We start from the raw sequence: 22,067 nt of genomic DNA, 5'->3' as shown, positions 1-22,067 counted from the left end.
AGTATTTCCTCACAAGATGAAACCTAAATTTCTGACCTGTGGCGTTTTTACTGTTTTGAAACATGTCAGTCAATGGCGATGCGCTTCTTGTTAGGAAGTGGCGACCTTGAGCCCTGCATAGGGGGCGCCACCAGAGGTCATACAGCTCATCAGAAGTTGAGCGTGTCATGTGGAATTGTTGGATCCACAGCTCCTCTAGAAAATCACCAACCATTTCCCACGTGAAGGAACTCGCCGCTCCACGGCCTGAAGAAGACGCCAACGTCTCCTTTGATGGGTGATGATGAGCGCTAGTGCCGTGGCAAAAATCGGAATGTATCTGCTGTCGATCAAAGTATAGTTCACATCCGTCGCCGTGTTTCTAAATGACTTATGGCGTCAGTTGGTTTGTTTATTCACATAATTAGGATTTAACTTAAAATTGTAATTGAAAAATTGTTTCTTCAACATTTCTAGAATTTAAATAACTTTGCGCATTTGTGTGATGGAAACGCAGCTATTGTTGGGATGTTTTAGTGTTTTGTGAAAACAGCCGTCCCTCAGTAACCTTTAGGTGACCTTTATTGTTGACTGTCGAGCTCCTTTTGAACATTGACACAGTCGACATCAAATGTTTCCTGGTAGCTCTCGTCGAAAGACGACCCAGGACCTTTGAAGAGCTCTCTTTTTCTCAGAAATTGGAAAATGGAGGCGTCGCCTCATTGTGGTGGATGACTGCTAACGGTACCTTCCGCCCTTTCCTTCCACAGCTTTTTCCTCTCAGTGCAGTGCTGCTGTTGGTGTGAAGCTTTAGAAGCAGCACATGGTGAAACCAGGCCACTTTTTACTGGGACCTCAGCAGAAACCAGAGAGAGCAAGGCCCATTGATTATTGAATGGAAAACTACAATAAGCACAATGCTGTGCAATACCTAAAGTGGTAAAAATGGTGCTCTAAAATATTTGAAGTGCCCCTTCCTCTGCATATTTTTACAAACTGCTTGAAGCTTTTATACGTACATTTTCGGGGATTCTTGCCACTTCATGGTTTGAATGGTTTCCATTTCCAGCTATATTAGGAGTAGCAGTGTTTTCAAACATGATTGCTTTGTGTTGAGGTTTTTGAGTCGGGGCCTGAGCGACAAAGAAAATCCCATCTACTGCATCGTTTTTGTGAGCTTTTGTTGTCAGAATAGACTTTGGAAACTTTTTTTTTTGTAGTTTAGCTATATCTTTAAATTCATTTCTTTCATTTATGACAGTTAAAAGAAAAGCTGCAGTATATCAAAGTCGTGCTGTTTTTTGTTTTGTGATTTTACTTCTAGTCAAAACTCCTTTTAGTGTTTCTTTAGCGTTTGTACTGGATTTTAGGAGGTTCCGGAAAGCGGCATCAGTATAACCTTCTGCTTGTTCTTCTCTGCAGTAAAAGACCTGATCCACTGGCGAGACCCCAAGAAGTCGGGCGTGGTGTTCGGACTGTCCTTGCTGATGCTGCTGTCGTTGGCAGCGTTCAGTGTCATCAGCGTGGCGTCTTACCTGCTGCTCGCTCTGCTCATTGTCACCATCTCCTTCCGCATCTACAAGTCCGTTCTTCAGGCCGTGCAAAAGTCGAACGATGGACACCCCTTCAAGTAAGACCAAAGTCGTTAACCGTTTCAAGTCTGGGAAGAAGTGGGCGTGTCTGTTAGCCTGGGGGTGGTACTGGCTCTTCCTGGAAGGGGCGGTTCCTCACTTTGTGATGTCACAGTGTAGGGCCCCACTCGTTTTGGTGGATTGGGAGAGCAGGTTTTTAGAGGAATACTCAGAAAAACATGAATGGATCAAAAATACCACTTTGGGGTTGTTCTTTGAGAGGAATGAACATCATGATATACTTATAATGCACATTATGACACACACAGCTTAAAAAAAGTTGATCTTGCATGACATAGGCCCTTTAAACAGGAGTGGTAGCTTTCAAAAAAAGGTTTGTATGACAGATATGTGACGTTCTAACAGAACGACGATTTTTAGCATCTGGAATAATCATGTGTGTAGACTTTAAAGCAGAGAAATGTGTTGGAATACGGCGTATGCTGTGGGTTTTTATCAATGAAATGTGTTCATATTGATCAGAAGTAGATAAAGTTGTTCTCCCAAAGCATGACTCTGAACGTCTCCGTGTTTCTTTTCTCATGTCTGTTTTACTCTGGAGTGATGCTGCCGGTTCATGACACAATGATATCATTTAGAGTCAAAGAAGTCTGACTCACATTGTGGACACATTCAGGTCTTCTCTGATGGTCAAAGAATTGTATAAAAGATGCGTAATAAGGAGCAACCAGGTTTATCCCTCAGATCAATGGAAAAGACATTTTATTTGAGACAGAGAAAATGCTTTCTGGTTGTTCTTGACAGCTGTCGGACCTCCAGTCAACTCCAGGCTCCTCTTCCTCATTTTGTGTTCTCCCCTCATTCCATCTCTGCAGGATGCTGATAAATAAGGATGTCAGCATCCCCCCAGAGACATTCCGCAAGCACGTGGACGCCAGTTTGACCTACATCAACCGAGGCCTGAAGCAGATGAGCCGTCTCTTCCTGGTGGAGGATCTCGTCGACTCCTTAAAGGTTCACTTTCCTGATCATTTCTATGGTGAAATACCAGCCAGAGGATCCAACAGTGACAGTTGTTTGAAAATACGGTCTGCAGGTGAACCTGTATAAATGTATATTTATGGACCTCTGGGGAAAATGGAGTATGCTTGGCCATACAATATGGCAATTTAGTCCAGATACTTTCTGGGAATTGGATCTGTGACGTTTGCATGGATGAAGCAGTTCATTCAGACACTCATGAGAGGCTGGACTCCTGTGCTCGGGTTCTGACAGGCAGAACGTGGTTCAAAGGCTTACTGGTTCGTCCACATTTCTTTTCTTAACTGGGCGGGCAGAACTTGTTTGAAGTGCCGGCTTCTTTCATTCTGAGAGAAACTGGTGTGCGGTCTGTCAGCCGTTTCCTCCCTGACACATCCCAGGTGAGGCACAGCCTTTCTGAGGATCATTTGAAAGGCAGACAGACAAAAGGAGGCGTGTCAATGATTAAGAAACAAAGAGTGTTCTGTGGTGACGGGTAAGATCGCTTCTGATGGGACGTTTGCCATCGAACATCACCTCATGTCTTTGTCGAGCTTAACGGACAAATATCCACAACATGGGAAGATCAAGAAAAGATCATCACATTCAAGGACGTCAGTTATTATCTTTGATAATGATTCTAAAAAAGTATTTTGTGAAAATCCTGAATGGATCCAGAAAAACCCAAAGTAGTTATCTGAGAATTGAGACCCCTGGACGGAGTGACGGCTGCTCTTTGCCTCAATCCTAAACTCTGTTCTGAGTTTGACTGTATCTGAGAACTGGACTGAGTGGCCCTTCCCGCTCTGGCGTGCCAAACAGGAAGTGGCTCCAAGAGAGCCAAATTCCCAAAGACTTTAATAGAGAAATGAACAGCTGTTCCTCAGTCATTCTATCGGTCAGAAGAACCGATCTGGATCTGATACTTTTTTTAACATCATCTTCTTCTTTAATTGTTTTTTATTTGTTTTGTAGTTCAGGTTATATATTGACCAATCAGATGCCTCAATAAAAGTAGGTGGTGCCTGCTGGCCCCCACATCCAACGCTCGACTCAGACTGACTGGGACCAACCACTGCTTCCGTATCGCGGCTAAAAGCCGACTGAATTGACGTAATTTGGTTGGAGTGGAAAGTGAAGCGTTTTCTACGGGTGACGTCACACTGACTCAGTCCAGGTCTCTGATACAGTCGATCTTTCTTTCCTATTTCCACTCCAAAGCTTGTTAGAGTCAAAGCGATGAATGGAATTTGTCTGGACTTGTGTCAGCAAAGCTTAATGGGACGGCTTTGTGTAACGGCAGCTGGTTTGAGGAATAGAAGTTCTACATAGTCTGGATGAGAGAATGAGAAGTGTTTGCTGGTTCTGGATCAGGATGGACCCTGAACCTCTTCTGGGTGGTTTTTCCTGCAGCTGGCGGTGGTCATGTGGCTGCTGACCTACGTGGGAGCAGTTTTCAACGGAATCACCCTCCTCATCCTGGGTAAGCCGCATACGCAGCATGTATATGATAGAACTGATCCTGGATGATGAGGATTTTTGGAGTTTTGTGTGGATTTGCATCATTTTCAATCAAACGTAGAGGCAGAAGTCAAATTCACATCAAACGGAGCATTAAAGTGTCAAATGAGTTCCCCTAAAAACTTCTTTCTCCCTCAGCGGACATCTTGCTGTTTGCTGTGCCTCCCGTCTATGAGAAGAACAAGGTAAGAAAAGGATAGATGCGACACCCCCTTGCCCCACCCACAAAACCCCACATGGCTTTCTGCTGTGAGCTCACAGGGTGACTCGTCTTCATCAGACACTGAAGGCTTTCTTTATGGCTCATGTGGCTGCCGCCTCTGGCAGCTCACACAAAGAAACGCCCAAAGTCGGAGGATGAAGATGAGATGTGGACTGAGCTGCATGACCCAAATTACAAAAGTGAACTGTGGTGTCTTTAGATGAAGGACCGTAATTATCAAACATTCAAACACCCCATCTTCAGCTCTTCTGAATGTGTGTCCCCTTTCGTCAGACGGTCGGGATGATCCCAATCCTGATCATCACGATCAGAGCTTCCTTCACGAAGCTTCTCTTCTCCTGGTCGCTTTTGACCCTCGCCTTGAAGGAAGATCTGTTCCATAGAGGACGGTGCAAAGCCTCAGAAATTGTGTTTTTATTGAACATTTGCACAAAACTTTGTTGAAATTTCAGTAGACACAATTTGTTAATTGCACGGTTTCCGATAAATCCTAATTCTGCGGATAAACATGAAGCACCTTGGGCCATAAGCCGTTCAAAAACACGGCGACGGATGTCAACAATACTTCAAATAGGATCCATTCAAATTTCTGCCACGGCACTAGCGCTCATCATCAGTTCCTTTAAAATTGTTGTCTCCATTTAGCGAATTTGCTGGTAGATAGGAATCATTCATGAGGAGAAAACAGTGGCATCCCAAAAACAAATGAAGGGTTTTCATTCTGCCCGCTTCTGGGCGTCTGGACGGTGTGTTTTAGTTTAAACTGCAAACACTTATGTTTCCAGGGTTTGTTTTCAACTCACTCCTATATTTTTCCAGCGAGTTAGTCGTGTTACGATGATAAAAACATGCTGCTGTCGGGCTTCTCTACATTAAAGTGTGCTTCTTCTCCTTGCAGACCCAGATCGATCAATACATCGATGTTGTTCGGACTCAAGTCAATGCGACAGTCGCAAAGTGAGTAAACCCTTTAAGTTCTTCCATCTCTGCCTGGGAATTTCCTATATTGTTCTCTCACCAAATCCTGGTTCACCTTTAGCTGTTTGATTATTTTTTCTTTCATAACTGGTTTCTGCATCCTGATTGGCTGTAGACACTGTCAATCAATCTACTCCTTGTACCGGGCGCAGGCTGTTTACCAAATCTACTTAAGTCTTTGATCCTGATCAGATCTCCGTTTTCACTTTATAATGCATGTTTGATTTTTCTATGAAGGTTTAAACTTTGAGAGTTTAAACGAGAGAGAAAAGTGTGAAAAATGTTTACGTGTGTCTGAGTAAAGCTTAAAACGTTGTACTATGCAGGTTATCTTCAAAGCGTAATCTCTGTGATAAACGAGAGAAAAAATTCTAGAAAAAATGCCTGAGAGCAGTTCAGTTTTGGAAGTGCCTCTGGTTGTTTGCATCGGCACTCCTGTGTGAAGATGAGCTTCAATCTGATCACAGATCAGATTAGGACTCCACTGTGTGAACGGGCCCTGAAGACATTGTTCATTACAAATTTGTCGTTCCTTCCATTTGGAATAAATCCTTTTTGACATGCGTGGAACTAGACCTGCACAATAAATTCTAAATCTGTCGTTATCGCGATATCAAGCTGTGTGATACGCCGATCGCAAAAGACATAGAAAATTGCCATAAATGGTTTCCTTAAATGTGCTACAACAATCTTATGGCAGCTTGAAGTATTTCACAAATGTTCCTCATATCGTGCAGCCTTACGCTGACCTATCTGAATACTGCAAACGGCCGTAGAGGAAGTCGTAGCGCAGTTGTGTCGTAAACAAACATGGCTGTGGTGTTTTTGACAATGACTATTCAGACGTCAGAACGTCCAGCCGGTGCTGAACTTCTCTCTCGGCCGCACAAACCTGAATGAGGCGCTGGGGTCACGTCAAGACTTGCAGCCAACAGCGATATTTAGACCCAAGTTCATTTAAGATGCGTAGATGTGTGTGAATATCAGCCGTACCTTTTTCTGGTGTTCACAAGCTGGACGGTGTAAATTCTGGCATGTGTCAAAGAGGGACAGACGACAGGACGATCGTTTCTTCATTCCGAGTGCTAGAACTTTGTTCCTCCCCTCCTCCACCAAAGACGAGGAGCGTCTGGATCAAGGTGGGAGGGGACTGTTCTTCTGCAGTCCACCCATCAGGAGTGGAAGCGGTCTGGTCGTCCGCTTTCACAGGACTGTGGGGAGCAGCGTTTCCGCGTCCAAAAGCCGCCTCCGGAGCGCATCCCGATCATCCCGACCATCCCGATCCCGCTGCACTGCCCAGAGACCCGGCTCTCCGGAGTCCTCGTTCATGCAGAGCAGGCAGGCCGCTCCCACCCCCTTACCGGAGCACACGCTGTCTACGCATGACGTAAAAGACGGCGCAGGGATGCCCCACAATCAGAATGCCTGTTTGCATGCACAACAACCGGATCAACAGTCGGCATATCACACTGAATGAGTCTGATCTGGTCAGAATAAGAATAGATGCTGAATTCCAGAATAGATGCTGGAACAACCGTTCCAGCATCTCTATGAGGTTTCATTCTTTGGTCAGGGTGCAGCTTCCTGCTCCTCTGCTCCCATGCAGACCTGCGTTGCTCATGGGTAACGGTGAAGCTGCTGCAGGGATTCATCTCCCGTCACATGGCTGTTCTTCTGTCTTTCAGGTTGCAAGAGAAACTCCCCGGAGCCGTGAAACGAAGCAAAACAGAATAAACGCACCGCAGACCTACATCTCACAGTCATCTCTACCTTCCCTCCACCCTCTCTGAGGTTACTTCATCACCGCATCCAACCTGACACCCCCCCCCCCCCAAATCAGCGCTCATCGCTCCACCACCCCGAACTTTGCTAGGTAGAAATCTCAGACGCTTCTCGATGTTCAACCTAAAACTATTGACAGAGCTGTGGATGTGAAGACAGCGGCCGGGATCATGTGACGCTGCTGCGGGTCCCGCCCCGGCGGGATGGAGTCGGGGTCGAACTAGACCGAATCTATGGCCCGGTTTGGTGGATCGCCCCATGAAATGACGTTAGAGGGGGAGGGGGGTGTCGGGCTCTGCTGTCACTAATTGGCGTCTCTACGCTCTTTTAAGGCTTCTGAAATAAAAGGTTTTGGACAGCGAGCCAGCGGTGATGATTGGGTCTAGTTCGTCCGCGTCTGTTGGTTTTCTGATGTACAAACACTCGCCAAGTCAAAGGAGAGCCCCCTCCTTCCTCACCCAACCATGTTCTGGACGGGTTTGACCCGCACAGTTGGCGTCCTGCATTTAGATGACGAATTCTTATAGCCAACGTTATTTATAGGTCTGCTGCTTCCACCCCCCCTTTAGCTCGATAACAGCTTTTGTTGTAGTTCTGCTGTGTTCCGGAGCTTTCTCAGACTTTCAGACTTTCTAAAGTCTCACTGATGTGCAAAACAGAGAAATCACTGGAGTCCTTCGCTCTAATGCAACGTCCTACATGACTGACCAACAGTCTTTAAAGTGGTTAGATCATCATTTGGCTGAATAACTCCTGACTTCTACCTGGCAAAACCTTTAAACTTATAGACAGTTCTGTATATTTTTGCACAGTTTACAAACAAAAAGCTCAGTAAGTTGAAAAGTACCTTTTAGAAACTAGTTTATAAGTGAGGCTCATTAGCTGGAGTGAGGTTTTATTATTTTGTTCTTAGAGGTTTTCTTGGTTGGCTGCCATGAAGTGCATGTCATAGTATAAGTTAACGATGGTTTCACCCCTTCTATAGGTTCTACGGTATTCTCCACCTTGACTCTCGTTTATTAGGATTGCTTCTTTAATCGTTGGAGTGGTATTACTGCTTAATCTTGTTGAACCGACCGTGTGCACATGCATGTCCCTGAACGCCGACGCCAGCTTCAGGAGTCCTTGTTGGGTCCTGCTGCGTCTCGCTGAGACCTCGTCTACAAAGCTAAAGCTGCAGCAGCTGACACGACGCGCCGCTCCTCCGTTATTCATGTGAATGTGAAGAAGTGGTAGCTTGAAAAGGCGTCGATGTCGGTCCTCTAGGACCCGTTGGCAGCTCGGTTCCTGTGGTTTGTGGGTCTAAACAGATTCACGCGTCCAGGAGCCGCGTTCATCCTCACCACGGTAAGAACCAACCTGCAGGGATGCCAACACGTGAAGCGGTGCCTCAAAGCACCGTGGGAAATGAAGTTCTGGTAGAGGATCTCCTTTTTTTTAATCAGAAAGTAGGAATTTTCAGAACCTGCTGAGGTTTTTCTGGAGAAATGGGGACATTTTCCCCGAAGGCGTCGTCCTTTGAGCCAATGTCCCAAACAGAGGGAAAACCGAACCCTCGTCACGGATGGCGTCAGGCTCCTGGTCGTGTTCTGGAAGTTCTCGCCGTGTTTCTTTGGACTCGTCGTCGTCGGCCTGTGGGTGTTCTCGCACTGCAGCTTTGTTTTGCGTCCGCTGTGATGGATTTTAGTTTTTGGAGCCTTCAGAGAGATGCTGCAGGAAGATAAGTGAAACATGTTTGTGGTCTCTGTTCTGATGTCAAAGTGAAACGAATAAAGATCATTCAAAGCTTTGGCTCCGTGTCGCTTTGATGTTGACTGAGCGCTCGCGCCGCCTCCTCTCGCCGTCACAGGGAGGAGGGGCCAAACGGGTTCTGTCCTGGTTGGTCTGGAAGGGTCCAGCTGGTTCTGCGGATCCCTACATCACCCAGAGACCAGAGTCTTCACTTCCTCCAGCAGCCCTTCATGACGCTTTAGGAGGTTGGACTTAAACGGTCATCGTTATAATTCCAAGAGCACTGGGAACGCTTTGATCATCTTCTGATCATTTTTCAGAATGAGACTTTGGATCAGCGGTCCCCAAATCCAGGCCTGGAGGGCCGGTGTCATTCATGTTTTCCAACCATTCTGCCACTGAAGCTCCTTATTGGCTAAATGCACCTGATCCAGGTGATCAGCAGGAAGCCGGCCCCTCCAGGCCTGGATTTGGGGATCCCGGCTTTGGACGGTTCATCTTCTCAGCACAGGGAAAGCGGGTGACCTCTGGTTGCTCTTAACCCTCCCCACCCTCTAAAGGTGTCAAAGCGTGTCGTTGTGGGGGTCTCCTGGAATACCAAGACCCCCACACCGTCTGGTAGTGCAGCCCCCTTCCTTCTCAGAACCTTCCAGACTTTTATGTAAGCTGGTCTGAAAAAACGTCCAACTAAGGTTGATGGTCATAATCTATTCCAAGCATCGACATGTTATTCTTCATATTATCAAGTCAGTTCATTCCAATAAAGCACCACGTTCTGAAACAGAAGCCTGTAGACCCAATCAGAGCCACAGGAAGGAGGAACACTCCCTCTGCTGGGAAGGAAGAGACCGCCGTGGATTCAGGTCATGTGGTCACATGACTCTGACCTTCTGGGGAAACTGGACTGTAAAGGTTTCTGTAGAAAACCTTTACAGCTCCTTCAAGTCAAACATCCTCGGATGATCGGAAGAATGTTTTCTGGAGTCCCGTTTCCCTGAATGGGGGGGGGGGGGGGCTCTGCTATACGCCCAGACCACGGGGGGAGGGGGGCAGGAGAACACGACGCCGTCCAGCATCATGATAACAGGACGGTGACGGCCTGCATGGTGTGTGGGGCGGAGCTTCACACACCATTTAGAAACGCCTAAACACAACGTTAGTGGGGGGGGGCTTTTAGCCGCTGTAACTCCGCCCCCAGTCCTCCACATCTTCAGCGTTGTTCCACATTACAGAACAAACAGAAAAAAGACTAACTTCATGAAAATGTGTTGAGAAAAACCAACAAATCAAAGCCAAAAGAGGAATAAATCCAAATTAAGAGACATTTACATTCCTCTGAACGTACAGCTTCTCATTTTTTTAAAGGTTTTTATTAATATAAAGGACCCCCCCCCCCCCCCCCCCTAGAATCAAAAGACGTTCAAATCAATTCTGATCAAACTCCCTTTCTGGTCCCAAAGGAACAACGTTGAATCTTTGTTCTGTGTGATCAGATTTTGCCGTCCAGGTGAGCTGCAGGTTTCATCTCACACATCTAACCGTGTGACGCTGCAAAGCTATGAAAGGGAAACGAGAGAAGAACGTCTTTTTACGAGTGGACAGCTCCAAGAATCAGAGATGAAGCGGGCTAAGAAGTTTGGAATCCCCCGAGGAGATGCACGAACGTATCCGCGAGTTCAGTGTGTGGTGGAAAAGAGAGGAAGAAGAGAACAGCCGCTGGTGGTTGAACGTTTATTCACAGATCGCTGAGGAGCAACAGCGTGTAAGAAACGGAGATGAAGTAACGGGGAGAGGGGCGGCCGTCCATCACAGTTTGTCTTTTTCCAAACGGAGCCCTTGGAGCAAAAACAGAGAAGCTGGTTTCTACCTGGAGCTCCTTGAAGCAGGAACTTTGAATGACTCTGTCAAACTCTTGGAAACGCCGTCAGAGGAGTGTTTGCAGCCAAACGTTTCCAGTGTTTTCTTCATTTCAAACAGGAAACGGCTCCAACAACAGAAGCCAAAGGAGCCACGTACATCTTTAACCCTTTTCTTCAGAGAAATTCTGATTTTTTTATGTACACTTATTTCCAAATCTCACAAAAAAGTCCAGATTTTTCTTCCCTTTAGGCAGAACTGGTGAAAATGTCATTGCAAAATGCAGAGATAGAAACAGAGCATTATGGGTAACGTAGTGGCTGCTTTGGGCTTCTTTACGTTTTCTCTCCTCACAACTAGAATATTGAAATGATCCACGTTCCCGGACATCTCCACATCAAAGCTCATCTGTCATTCAAGTGTTGGTCAAAGCACGATCCCTGAGAAGCTTCGTCCCGCTGACATTTCATGGCGTTTGTCTCCGACTCGGCTAAGATTTTGCTTCTTTTTTATTTTGGCGAGAGAGAAAAAAATGGTGAATGAAGTAGCAGAAAACTGTAACCAGGTCACAAACACATTTAGAAAAACGCAAACAAAGTGCTGATACAAAAGAAAAGGAAAAGATTGACGGGTTCTTGTGCAGGCTGACGGTAAGATGAGTCGGTGCTGCAACGGCGGGCGTGGACCGACGGCGGGCGTGGACCGACGGGGGAAGCGGGAACGCATTAACTGCACGGCGCCGTTCATTGTCTTCAGCAATAAGGAGAATTTAGCCTCTTTCGACAGGAGAGAGGGGACTTAGTACATTTTTGTGGGACAAAGTGCTGTGTTAACTTCCTGAGATGAGACTCAGGCTCTGACAAGGAACAAGCCCCGCCCCCTGAAAAAATAAATATGTCCAAAAATACTTAATCGTGTGGTAGAATCTGTACAGGCCAGAACTCATCTGGTGTTCAGGGAAAAACGCCGAAAATCAATGTGGTCAGAGGCGACCCTCAGGTTACAGGGGTTTGATGGAGGCGGAGAGGGCGCCGCCATCAGCCTAGGGGGCGCCGCAGAGCTCAATCCTTTCATTAAATCCTGCCTCCAGCTCAATAAAGTGACAACCACTTAACCAAATCGTGCTTCTTTTTTTCACAATACATTCATCTCATCAGTCATTTCTTTTTCTGGCGTTCCGTTCACACCATCAGATGGCGGTGTCGGTGAAGACCCGTGACTCGCTAGTTCCGGTCCAAACGTCTGACTAACACGCAGACTGTTTTTTTCCTCCATGGATCGTTTTGTTTAGCGGGTAAAACATAAAAAACAAACCAGGAAATCTCAATAAATACTCAAATGAGCGCTGCAGAGCTCCTCTGAACTTCTACCGCTGTTTTTTTGGAAATTGGCGGAGCTTCCGACGACACGACTGCTCCACTCCAGTGTAGCGCCGCCGCCGAACACCTCGCCGCTCAAACAAGAGGGCTGCGTCGGTAACGGATCTGTAAAACACAACTAACACAACTAAATCTGACCAATAAAGCTTTGATTTCCTGTCTGGACCTTCAGTTTCTTCTTCGTTTACCTGCTTTTTTGTTTTCTACCTCTGCTTGGACCGTTCCTCGTCGTGACGGCCGGTCGTCACTGACTGTCCTCATCTTTCAGCGTCTTCGCCATCAGAGCAGAGGCGGAGCCGCTGGACCCACCCAGGCGAGGTGGAGGCTGGCGCCGGTGAAGCGCCCGTCTAAGTGCTGAAGGGGGCCCCGTCCGGGTCTTGGTGCTCCTGGGATGTGAAGTGCTCGTCGAGGTGCAGTCCGCTCTGGGTGTAGCGCAGCTCGGCCTGCTGCTTCTCCTCGGCGCTGTAGTACAGGGAGTGGGCGTGGACCTGCTGGATGTGTCTCTTGATGGTGCTGACCTTCAGGGTGGCCAGATTAGCTCCACACACCATGCAGATCAGGCCGTGTCTCTTGCAGTCGTAGTCCATCAGGTACTCCATCCGCCAGCGCATCTGGTAGTTCCTCCTTTGGTCCTTGCCGGGGTAGTGTCCGTGGCGAGGAGCAAGGCCGCTGGAGCCAGCGTCTTTCCATTTGCCCTTTCCTCCACTCGCACTCCCCTCCTTTCTCCTTTTGGTGCGAGCTCTGACATCGCGAGGTGGAGGTTCAGCCGTTGGCGCCGCGTTACTGAGAGCCGAACCTCCACCTGGGGGGATCTCTGTGAAAACAGCGACGTGAAAGAGCTGAGGAGGTTAGAAGCAGAACAGCTGTTCAGCGTGTCGGCGGCGCCTCTCACTGTCGGCCGGCGATGGGTCCTCGCTGGAGTCTTTGGTCCAGGCGGCGGCCATGGCTTCCCTCTCCTGCCGGCTCAGCGCCGTCGTCTCCGGGTGGTGCTCCTGGATGTGCTGGCGGAAGCTGCTCACCTTGGTTTCCCGGAGAACCTGAGAACACACCATGCAGAACGTACCCTGGCCCTGCGGCCCGTACGCCACCAGGTAGTCCAGACGCAGTCGCCACGGGTTGCCCACTTGCAGCCGCCGCCTCTTGGGTGGAGGTTCCTGTAGCGGAGCTCCCACACCTCCGTCCTCACCAATCAGACAAATGTCCTGAGTGGAGGTCCCGACCCCCTGTGGCGGCACGTCTGAGTCTGTCTGGGTGGTTTTTAGGCTCTCGGCACAGACGTCCATCGTCTTTCCTTTGGTGTTGTGTTCGGATTTGACCGAGTTCTCTGACTCTTCTGCCACATGGAAGACAAACGCAACAGCAGAAAACAAAATACCAATAAACACAAAGTCGTCACTGACTGAACACTGACTGAACAGAGGAAACCCCAGCAAGACCAAGCATGTGCAAAGCCCGGCTGTAGGCCAAATCAGGCATGCGTTCAAACTTCTAAGCTCCTGTCAGAAAATCAATATGTGGCCAAACACCTTTTAAGGACTGTGTGTATGATTTTCTTGATTGTGATTGGCTAATTCACGTCCCAAACGCCGTGTGCCACAGCCACTACGAACATTTAGTACATATCACATGGAGGAAAACTGGTCACACGTCCATCTATGTGGAAGAAGTCAGAAAAGTTGTGTTTTTTACATGAATTTTTCACAGACATATCAGGAATGAACCACCATAAAAAACAATGTAAAAATCAAATCTGGTCCAAAATCTGTGCGTCAATGATGTCATCTGAACGTGATCTGTGCGCCGTATACGTGATCTGAAAGTTACACATCAGTGGTTCATGCATGAAAAGTCCTGGAACGGTCCTGGAAAGACACACATTTGTGTATATATCGAACAAAAATCACACACAATTGTATAAGATTTATGTCATAATTGCATATAACCCTCGTTCTATCTAAGATGACCCCCCCCCCCCTTCCATTGAGGTGTTCTTCCTACCATGACAAAGGTGGATAAAGGTGGAAAGATTTCATGTAATCCATGGACACCAGTGAAGATCACAAATCATTGAAGAAAAAAGGTTCAGAGCACTGTCTAGTGGGTCTAGATGACCCAACGTTAAAGCATAGCACAAGGGTTACACCACGTAAAATACTCGTAAACTTTATAATTCTTCACCAGCCAAAAATGTTGTACATCTCAAAACCAAATTCCCGTAAAGACCCTCAACGGACATCTGAGCACATCGACGAACGAGGAAACAACGTATGAATGACGTAGATCACGCATGGATCACGGAAGACTGACATTTCATACGTGGAAAATGTCGCTGTGTGACACGAATAGGCCGTCGTAAACTTCTGGAACCAAACTAAACCTACTTGACCTTCAGAGCCAACAGGGCCGAACAAGAAGAACAGATTTGTTTCTTTTATCCAAATCAGTGGTTTGTGTTTCTGAAAATAATACCTATTTGTCTGATGTACTTTAAAGTATGTTGTTAACTACATTATTATGGTGCTATTCCTTTTTAGTTTTCTCTTACTGTAGCGTTTTGTGACACATTTACTCTTTTTTTTATCCTTATCCTGCATGGTGGAACAAATAAAGGATTATCTCATCTTTCCCGTTGACATCATTAAAAGTGAGCATTTAATAGTGAATAATGTGTGACTTTTCATGTAAATCCAGATTTTGTGTTGACTAAGTTTTACCCACACTTTATATAGATTTATTAATGGTCTTTAAAATAAACATTCACTGTCATTTGGGTCAAATTGCATTTCATGTATTTCTGGTTTATGAGGAAAAATGAAGAGATTCCCGCTGCAATCCCACTTTCTTCAGACGGTTATCGGTTGGCCCTCACACGTCTTTAACGCCGCGCCTCTCACCGTGAGCGTGAGCCCAGGCCTGCAGGACGCAGTGCTTCTCCTCGGAGCTGTACAGCAGGGACACGGGGTGGGTGTCCAGCACGTGGCTCTTGATGTGATCCAGGTGGAGCGAGGGAAGCTCCGCCCCACACACCATGCAGAGCAGGCGGCCGGCCTCCGCCTCGTACTCCATCAGGAACTCCTGACGAAACCAGGCGTGCAGGGAGTCGTTCAGGTACCGCTCCAAGGTCTGCGCCGACGGTCCGGCAGCCTCCTGCTCCTCCTCCTCTGGATCTTGGAGGTTCCCCCCCTCCACAGAGTGAGGAGACAGAGAGCAGGCTTCTCCATGCTTTTCTGGGGGGGTCGCTCGGTCTGCAGGGTCTGCTGGTGGTCAGAGAAGAGGATGTAGTGCCCAGAAAAATGCAAACTGCAAGAAAACTGTACTGTTGAAGTTTAACCAGCATGTCAAGTGTGCCACGAGGGGTGAAAACACTCTGGATCATGTTTGTGCCACCAGGTTTCTGTTTCTGTATACCACCTCGGGGAGTCAGACCACCTCTCCCTCCTGTTACCCCCAGCCTACACCACCCTCAGACGCAGTGGGAGGCCCACCACAAAAACTATAACGACCTGGCCTGATGATGCACTTAGCAGATTACAAGACTGCTTTGAGCAGACGGACAGGAATATGTTTCAACACCAGGAGCTGGAAACACACACGAGCTCGGTCCTGGACTACATCAAGTTCTGCTTCGGAAATGTGACTGTTGACAAAAGCATCCGGGTTTTCCATAACCAGAAACCCTGGATGACCACCCAAGTCCACAAACTCCTCAAAGCCTGTGACGCTGCCTTCCGGTCAGGGGACAGAGCTCTGACCTGAGGAAGGGGGTCAAAAAAGCTAAGATGGACCACAGGAGAACCATGGAGTCCCATCTGTCAGGCAACAACAAGCGGGAGGTGTGGAAGGCCATACATGACATAACAAACTACAGCGGATGTCCAGTAACTACAGACCATCTGAGTGCAGCGCAAGCAGAGGAGCTGAACAACTTCTTTGCACGCTTTGAAGCTCCCAAACAACAGAAGTCTGCCGCCCCACCCCCAATCCCATCCAGCTCCACCTCTCCAATCACGCCACTCACTGCGACTGAAGATGACGTCAGGAATGCGCTCCTAGCAGTGAACCCCAGAAAGGCAGCTGGCCCAGATGGAGGTCCTGGTAAAGGTCTTAGAGCATGCGCTCCTCAGCTGGTACCTATCGTCAAAGAGATCTTCAACCTCTCCCTGGTCCAGGCAGTGATACCTTCCTGTCTGAAACCTGCCACCATCATCCCAGTGATGAAGAAATCTCCCATCTCCAGCCTCAACGACTACCGTCCGGTGGCGCTCACTCCAGTTATCATGAAGAGCTTTGAGAGACTGGTCCTCTGGCACATCAGTGATCACCTCCCCCCAGACCTCGACCCCCACCAGTTTGCACACCGCACAAACCGGTCTACAGAGGATGCCATGGCCTTAGCCCTGCATGCTGCTACGTCCGGATGCTCTTTGTGGACTATAGCTCTGCCTTCAAAACAATCATCCCGGACAAACTGATCAGGAAACTGGACACTTTAGGGCTGCCCCCCCTCACATGTACCTGGATAAGGGACTTCCTCACTGACCGTCCCCAGGCAGTGAGGCTGGGCCCCCACCTCTCCCCCACACACACACTGAGCACTGGCTCCCCACAGGGCTGTGTGCTGAGCCCCCTCCTGTACTGCCTCTACACCCACGACTGCAGTCCGCAGCACGACAGCAACCTCATCGTGAAGTTTGCTGATGACAACACAGTCGTCGTACTCATCTCAAAGGGAGACGAGGCGGCCTACAGGGAGGGGGTCCTGAAGCTGGCAGCTTGGTGCTGAGACAACAACCTAGCTCTGAACACCAAGAAAACCAAAGAGATCATCGTGGACTTCAGGAGGCACAACACCGACCCAGCTCCCCCCTGTGGAGAGGGTCCAAACCTTCCGGTTTCTGGGAGCCGTATTCTCAAACAACATCTCCTGGACAGAAAACATCACAGAGGTCATCAAGAAGGCCCAGCAGAGACTCCACTTTCTGCGGGTCCTCAGGAAGCACAATCTGGACCCCAGCCTGCTGACAACCTTCTACCGTACGTCCACTGAAAGCCTTCAGACGTAGTGCATTACGGTGTGGTACGGCAGCTGCACCATGGCGGACAGGGAGAGACTGCAGAGGGTAGTCAAAGCAGCTCAGAGGATCATCGCCCCCCCCCCCCTGTCAGACATCTACTCTTCCCGCTGTCTTAGCAGAGCTGGAAAGATCATAAAAGACAGTTCCCACCCTGATCTGGACTGTTTGACCTAATGACCTCAGGAAGGCGCTACAGGTGCATCAGATCAACGACAAACCGCCTTAAAAACAGTTTTTCCCCCAAAGCCATAACCATCCTGGACTCACACATGCACTGACACTGACAGCTCCACACAGACACACAAACACACACAAACACACACCCACGTCTCTCTCTCACTATGTGCATCTCATTATGTACAATATACTGTATCTCTGCTATCATGGGCATAGATACTGCAATACCTACCTCACTGTGGAAAGGAAAACGTGTTTACTTAATCATCCAATTTTTTTATTGTACATTTTTGTACTTTTTGTGAATTGCACATTTTTTGGAATTTTCTTTTTCATGCATTTCTGCACTGAACAGTTAGGGGCTCTCATTTCACTGTATGCGATGTGATGCGAATTGTACATGTGTATAGTGACTATAAAGGCATTCTATTCTATTCAAGAGTTTCCTATTGAGTTGAAAATAGAGAGAGCTCTCTGTCATCTTGTCTAAAACAGGAACAGGCCGTGGTTCTGTCTGGACAGGAACAGGCCAGAACTATGGAGGGACCTCGATAAAATGTGAGGGTAAAGCAAACGTTGACTTTGGTCAAATGTGGCATTGATCACTGCTTTCTGCTGTTTTTAGCTCATTTATTCATCTATTAGTGTATTCCAACCATTGACTGTAGATGAGAACTGGACTGAGTGGCCCCGCCCCCATGGCGTTCCAAATCCCATAGACTTCTATAGAGAAATAAACAGCTGTTACTCAGTCATTCTATTGGCCAGAAGAACCTTTATTTTTTAACATCTTCTTGATGATCCTCTTTTCTTTCTGTAGTTCAAGTTACTCACAAACGGACCAATCAGATGCCTCAGTAAAAGTAGGCCGTCTCACATTGAATGTTTAAACAGATTTCAAGGTGGAAGGGGTGTGGCCTTCCAACAAGCTCCCTCCTGACTGGCCAGAGGGGTTGCCATGGAAACCTTGGCACACACAGACGTGGACCAATCACTGCTTACTGATGTCGTCTGGCTCCAACATGGCGACGTCCACGTTGGGGAGAAAATGGCGACAGACCCGACTTCGTTTGAAATTGAAACATTTTCTATGGAAGTCCCGCCCACTCAGTCCAGTTCTCAGATACAGTCAATGATCTGAACAACACAACTTTTTATTGAGACTCACATTAGTGGTTCATGTCATTAATGGAAAAGTGAATTTGCTGTGATGTTATTGTAATATTTTTTCTGAATCATCTGATTTATTTCTCTCTGAACTCAACATTCCAGAACAATAAATCCTCGTTCCCACTGAGCGGTCTGGTCCGTTTTGGATCGGCATGCTGGGTGAACAGCAACAATGGCTTTCTTGGAGATTCCTTTTGCCGTAATGACCTTCAGCCAATCAACGGGTTCCAACAGTAGCTCCGCCCTAATTGGTCCGTTCCAATTACCGGTATCTATTGGCCTGCAACCAAAGGGGGCCCAAAAATGGTGCGGTTCGGTCCGGCTTGATGGGTCCATTTTATAATGGAAACACTCAAAATACCGGACCGTACTCGACCATACCGAACCGGACCATTTAGAGGAAACGAGGTTTTCTATATAGAACAGAAAACCTTCAAATACACAACTCTGTCCCTTTTGTGTTATACAAAGAGACATATGTGTGTGTGTGTGTTTTGTGTTTTTGCATTCAGATAACCTAAGACGTCCCTCATACTGACATGCCCCCCCATCAGCAGGTGGGGGCCACATTCACAGACCTCTCACTCCACTTTACCAGGACTTCTACCCACCGGCGGTTCCTTGGCTCAGCTGCAGGGTCTCCTTCATCTCCTCTTCCTCCTCTTCCTCCTCCATCAGAGGCGTTTCAGCTCCAGAGGCGTATGACCTCTGAGCCCCCCCCAAACTCAAGTGGCTCTCCCACCCTGAGCGGATGACCTCTTTGTCGGCGGCGCTCCACAGCAGCGAGTCTGGGTGCTTCTGGCGGATGTGCCTCTTGATGGTGCTGAGCTTCAGGGTGGCCAGCGAGCTGCCGCACACCATGCAGATCATTCCGTGTCTCTGCGCGTCAAAGTCCATCAGGTACTCGCTGCGCCAGTACTCGTGGTAGTACCGCCGGTGGTCGCGGCCCGGGATCCGGCTCAGGCCCGGGCGGGACGCTCTCTGGACACGGGGTTTGCGCGCGGGGGGGCCGGGCGCGGGCGAGAGGAGGAGGGGCTGATCCGGACCCTCTGTGAGCGTCCAGTAGCTGGTGCTTGCCGACTTGACAGGTGTGACCGCGCAGGCCCGCCGTTCCTCCTCGCCGTGACCATCGCCTGAAATCACACAACACTGCCGTGAAGTCAACTGTACACAGTGTGTGTGTGTGTGTGTGGGGGGGGGGGGGTCCTCAGTCATTCAGATGAGTCGTAGCAGCCGGACTTTAACCTGTTTTGCTTTGACTGTTTGGCCATTAGAACCACATTCATCATGATGTCTCTGACACTTCAATGAGAACTAAAGTCACGCCTTCATTTATTTTACAGTTTTTAAAATATTACTGTCCCACAGGGAAATATGGAATGTTTGTTTGGAAAATCCCATCCGTGTTTTCTCTCTTTGGTTCCAAAATACATGTTTTTGTTTTTACTTGTGTCCTTCATAAATGCATATTGTTTCATTTCATATGACGACCAACTCGGAGCTCGGGTGCCTCCAAACCAGCCAATCACAGACAAGAGAGCCGAAGCCGATTGGTCTCCTTCAGGGCGCTTGGATCCGGTCAGTGAGACCAGCAGTTTGAACAAATCCATAGATGCAAAAACACTGAAAAAATGTGGGACAAACCTGATAGAAACTAAAACTTATACACATTTAACTTTAACATGAAAAAACATCTTATTTGGTTTCTTTAACTGTGATAATAAACCTTTGTCTCAATTTTATTTACTAAATCTCCTGATTTTAATAACCGAGTGTTATATCCACAAAACTAAATTTAGCAATAAAGCTCCCAATTTTTTTTATTTACCCGCCCTAATTAGATTTTACTGAGACTCCATTTCCCCAATAAAACAAAAAAGCAATTAAAACGTCAGCTTTATAATTTAATATAAGCTTGAACAATTAATGTACAGTTTAATGTTCTTTGTTTTCTAATGTATGTCACCTGATCTGAATTGTTAAAAAAAGACCAGGAATTTGCCTCCTTCAACCATTCTGGCCTTTTTCTCACTGACCAGAACCCAGAAAAATGAAACACTGCTTTGGATTTCTGTCATTGTTGCTGCCAAGATGCTCTTTCATCCCGGAATGTCCCGCTGCCCAGAAAAGGTTGATAAAAAGTTGACTGAACTGAACTTAGTCTTGTCTCAAATGCAAATGTTGAATGTTGTCATTTTCAACCCAGAAAGTTCTCCTTTTAAAATTCTATAGTTTAGACAGTTGACATTTATTGCCTGCATAATGGCATAAAACTTCATAAAAACTAGTGCAGGGTTGAATGCTGTATTGCTGCATGAAAATTAAACTAAAAGGGTGATAAATGACACAAAAACTAAAAAAATAAATGATCAAAGTTGACCATGAATAAAGTGAAAACGGCACAATAACAAAAGAGCCGGGTATCGAACCAGCGAGCTTCTGCACTAAGGATTCTCCATGTATTTCAATGGAGGCAAAAATCCTGGAATATCTGGAAAAGTTCAAGGATTTGAAAAACCAAAAGTCACAGCTGGAAAAAGCTGAAAGAGCTGAACATTTGAATAGTTCAACGGCTAAAATAGGTGAAAAATTGTAGAAGTTAAGCAGCAAAAATGGTGGAAGATACTAGAATAAAGAAAGAAAAACGGGAAAACTATGGGTTGAATACTTTATAGAATGCTTTACAGCATTGACCCCATAAATACAACGCGGGGCCAGAACATCTGCATCTCTAGAGCATCCATCGCCTCCCTGCTGCCTCTGCTCAGCAGCAGCGTGATCTGAACGGACAGTACCGCCCCTGGCCGCTAGGTGTCAGCGGTGAGCGCGCTGTGGGTCTTTGTTTATAGGAGCCAGAGACGGAGGGGCCATGCCGCCGCGCGGCTTTGTCCGTGACATGGATTAACTGTCTGACAATGCCAGTTGACATGTTTACACACACATTCACACACACACACACACACATACACACTTAGCCGCGAGTTTCAAAAGAATCAAATAAATCAGTAGTTCCTGTTTATTATTTTACCTCCCAGGTCGCTTTCTTCTCGCGTGGCTTCCTCCTCTCCGCCTATAATAACCGAGAGCAGCTCTGACTGCTGGGAGCGCCGCAAGTCCACGGGCTCGCGCGCCTCCATCTCCTCGCGGCTCCGGTCCCCTTCGTGCCGCGCGGCTCCTGCTGCCACTTTCACATCAGAAGCATGTCACGGCAGGAACGTGCGGCGCCGCTCGCCACGCATCTGGCACGCGCTCCGTGACAAACCCATTGCTGTGGATCTCGTGTTGTCCCCCCCCCCAGCCCGCGCCCCGCACGGGGGGACAACTGAACTTTTCCAGGATCCCTCAGTGGCGCGTTCCGGTGGCGCAGAGTCCACGGCCCCGCGCGACGCTGTGGAAGTCCGCCTCGGCCTCCACTCATGGGTTTTTAGGCTCTCGATTGTCTTCTGGGTGGGGAGCCTGACTAGGGGCCCCTGGGGCTCCTTAAGGGGCTCCTGGGTAAATTTAAAGAGACAGTAACATTGCCGATGATGCACATCCACCCCGGGGGGTGGGGGTGGGGGAGGCGCGCTAATGCTGATAAGCT

The 22,067-nt window shown here is 47.8% G+C and overlaps 2 protein-coding genes across 6 annotated transcripts in view; one reads left to right on the top strand and one right to left on the bottom strand.

Annotated features, from left to right (window-relative positions):
• The window catches only part of rtn3 (reticulon 3), a 30,853-nt gene extending 21,967 nt beyond the window's left edge, over positions 1–8,886 (top strand). For all 4 annotated transcript variants that reach the window (XM_078936598.1, XM_004080061.4, XM_004080062.4 and 1 more), the window contains 6 exons: positions 1,402–1,609; positions 2,447–2,585; positions 4,005–4,074; positions 4,251–4,297; positions 5,234–5,292; positions 6,999–8,886. In XM_078936598.1, the coding sequence (XP_078792724.1) occupies positions 1,402–1,609; positions 2,447–2,585; positions 4,005–4,074; positions 4,251–4,297; positions 5,234–5,292; positions 6,999–7,047 (572 nt within the window). In that variant the 3' untranslated portion in view covers positions 7,048–8,886. The remainder of the gene's footprint in view (positions 1–1,401; positions 1,610–2,446; positions 2,586–4,004; positions 4,075–4,250; positions 4,298–5,233; positions 5,293–6,998) is intronic.
• A 1,657-nt stretch (positions 8,887–10,543) lies between these two features.
• Positions 10,544–21,981, bottom strand: zfta (zinc finger translocation associated). Of its 2 annotated transcripts, none has more exons than XM_023966025.2 (5): positions 21,513–21,981; positions 19,096–19,617; positions 14,957–15,319; positions 12,955–13,395; positions 10,544–12,876 (listed from the first exon to the last, which is right to left on the bottom strand). In XM_023966025.2, the coding sequence occupies exons 1-5, from the start codon at positions 21,619–21,621 to the stop codon at positions 12,410–12,412; spliced, it is 1,902 nt and encodes a 633-aa protein (XP_023821793.1). In that variant the 5' UTR covers positions 21,622–21,981; the 3' UTR covers positions 10,544–12,409. The 2 variants fall into 2 exon arrangements, with proteins under 2 accessions (XP_023821793.1, XP_023821794.1); XM_023966026.2 differs by having other exon boundaries at positions 14,957–15,316; positions 21,513–21,956.
• Positions 21,982–22,067: the final 86 nt, after the last annotated feature.

Source organism: Oryzias latipes, chromosome 18 (assembly GCF_053564925.1).
Source record: "Oryzias latipes strain Hd-rR chromosome 18, Olatipes_Hd-rR_3.1".
Classification (NCBI taxonomy): domain Eukaryota; kingdom Metazoa; phylum Chordata; class Actinopteri; order Beloniformes; family Adrianichthyidae; genus Oryzias; species Oryzias latipes.
The sequence above is the reverse complement of the archived record's forward strand: the minus strand, read 5'-3'. Positions and strand labels throughout refer to the sequence as shown.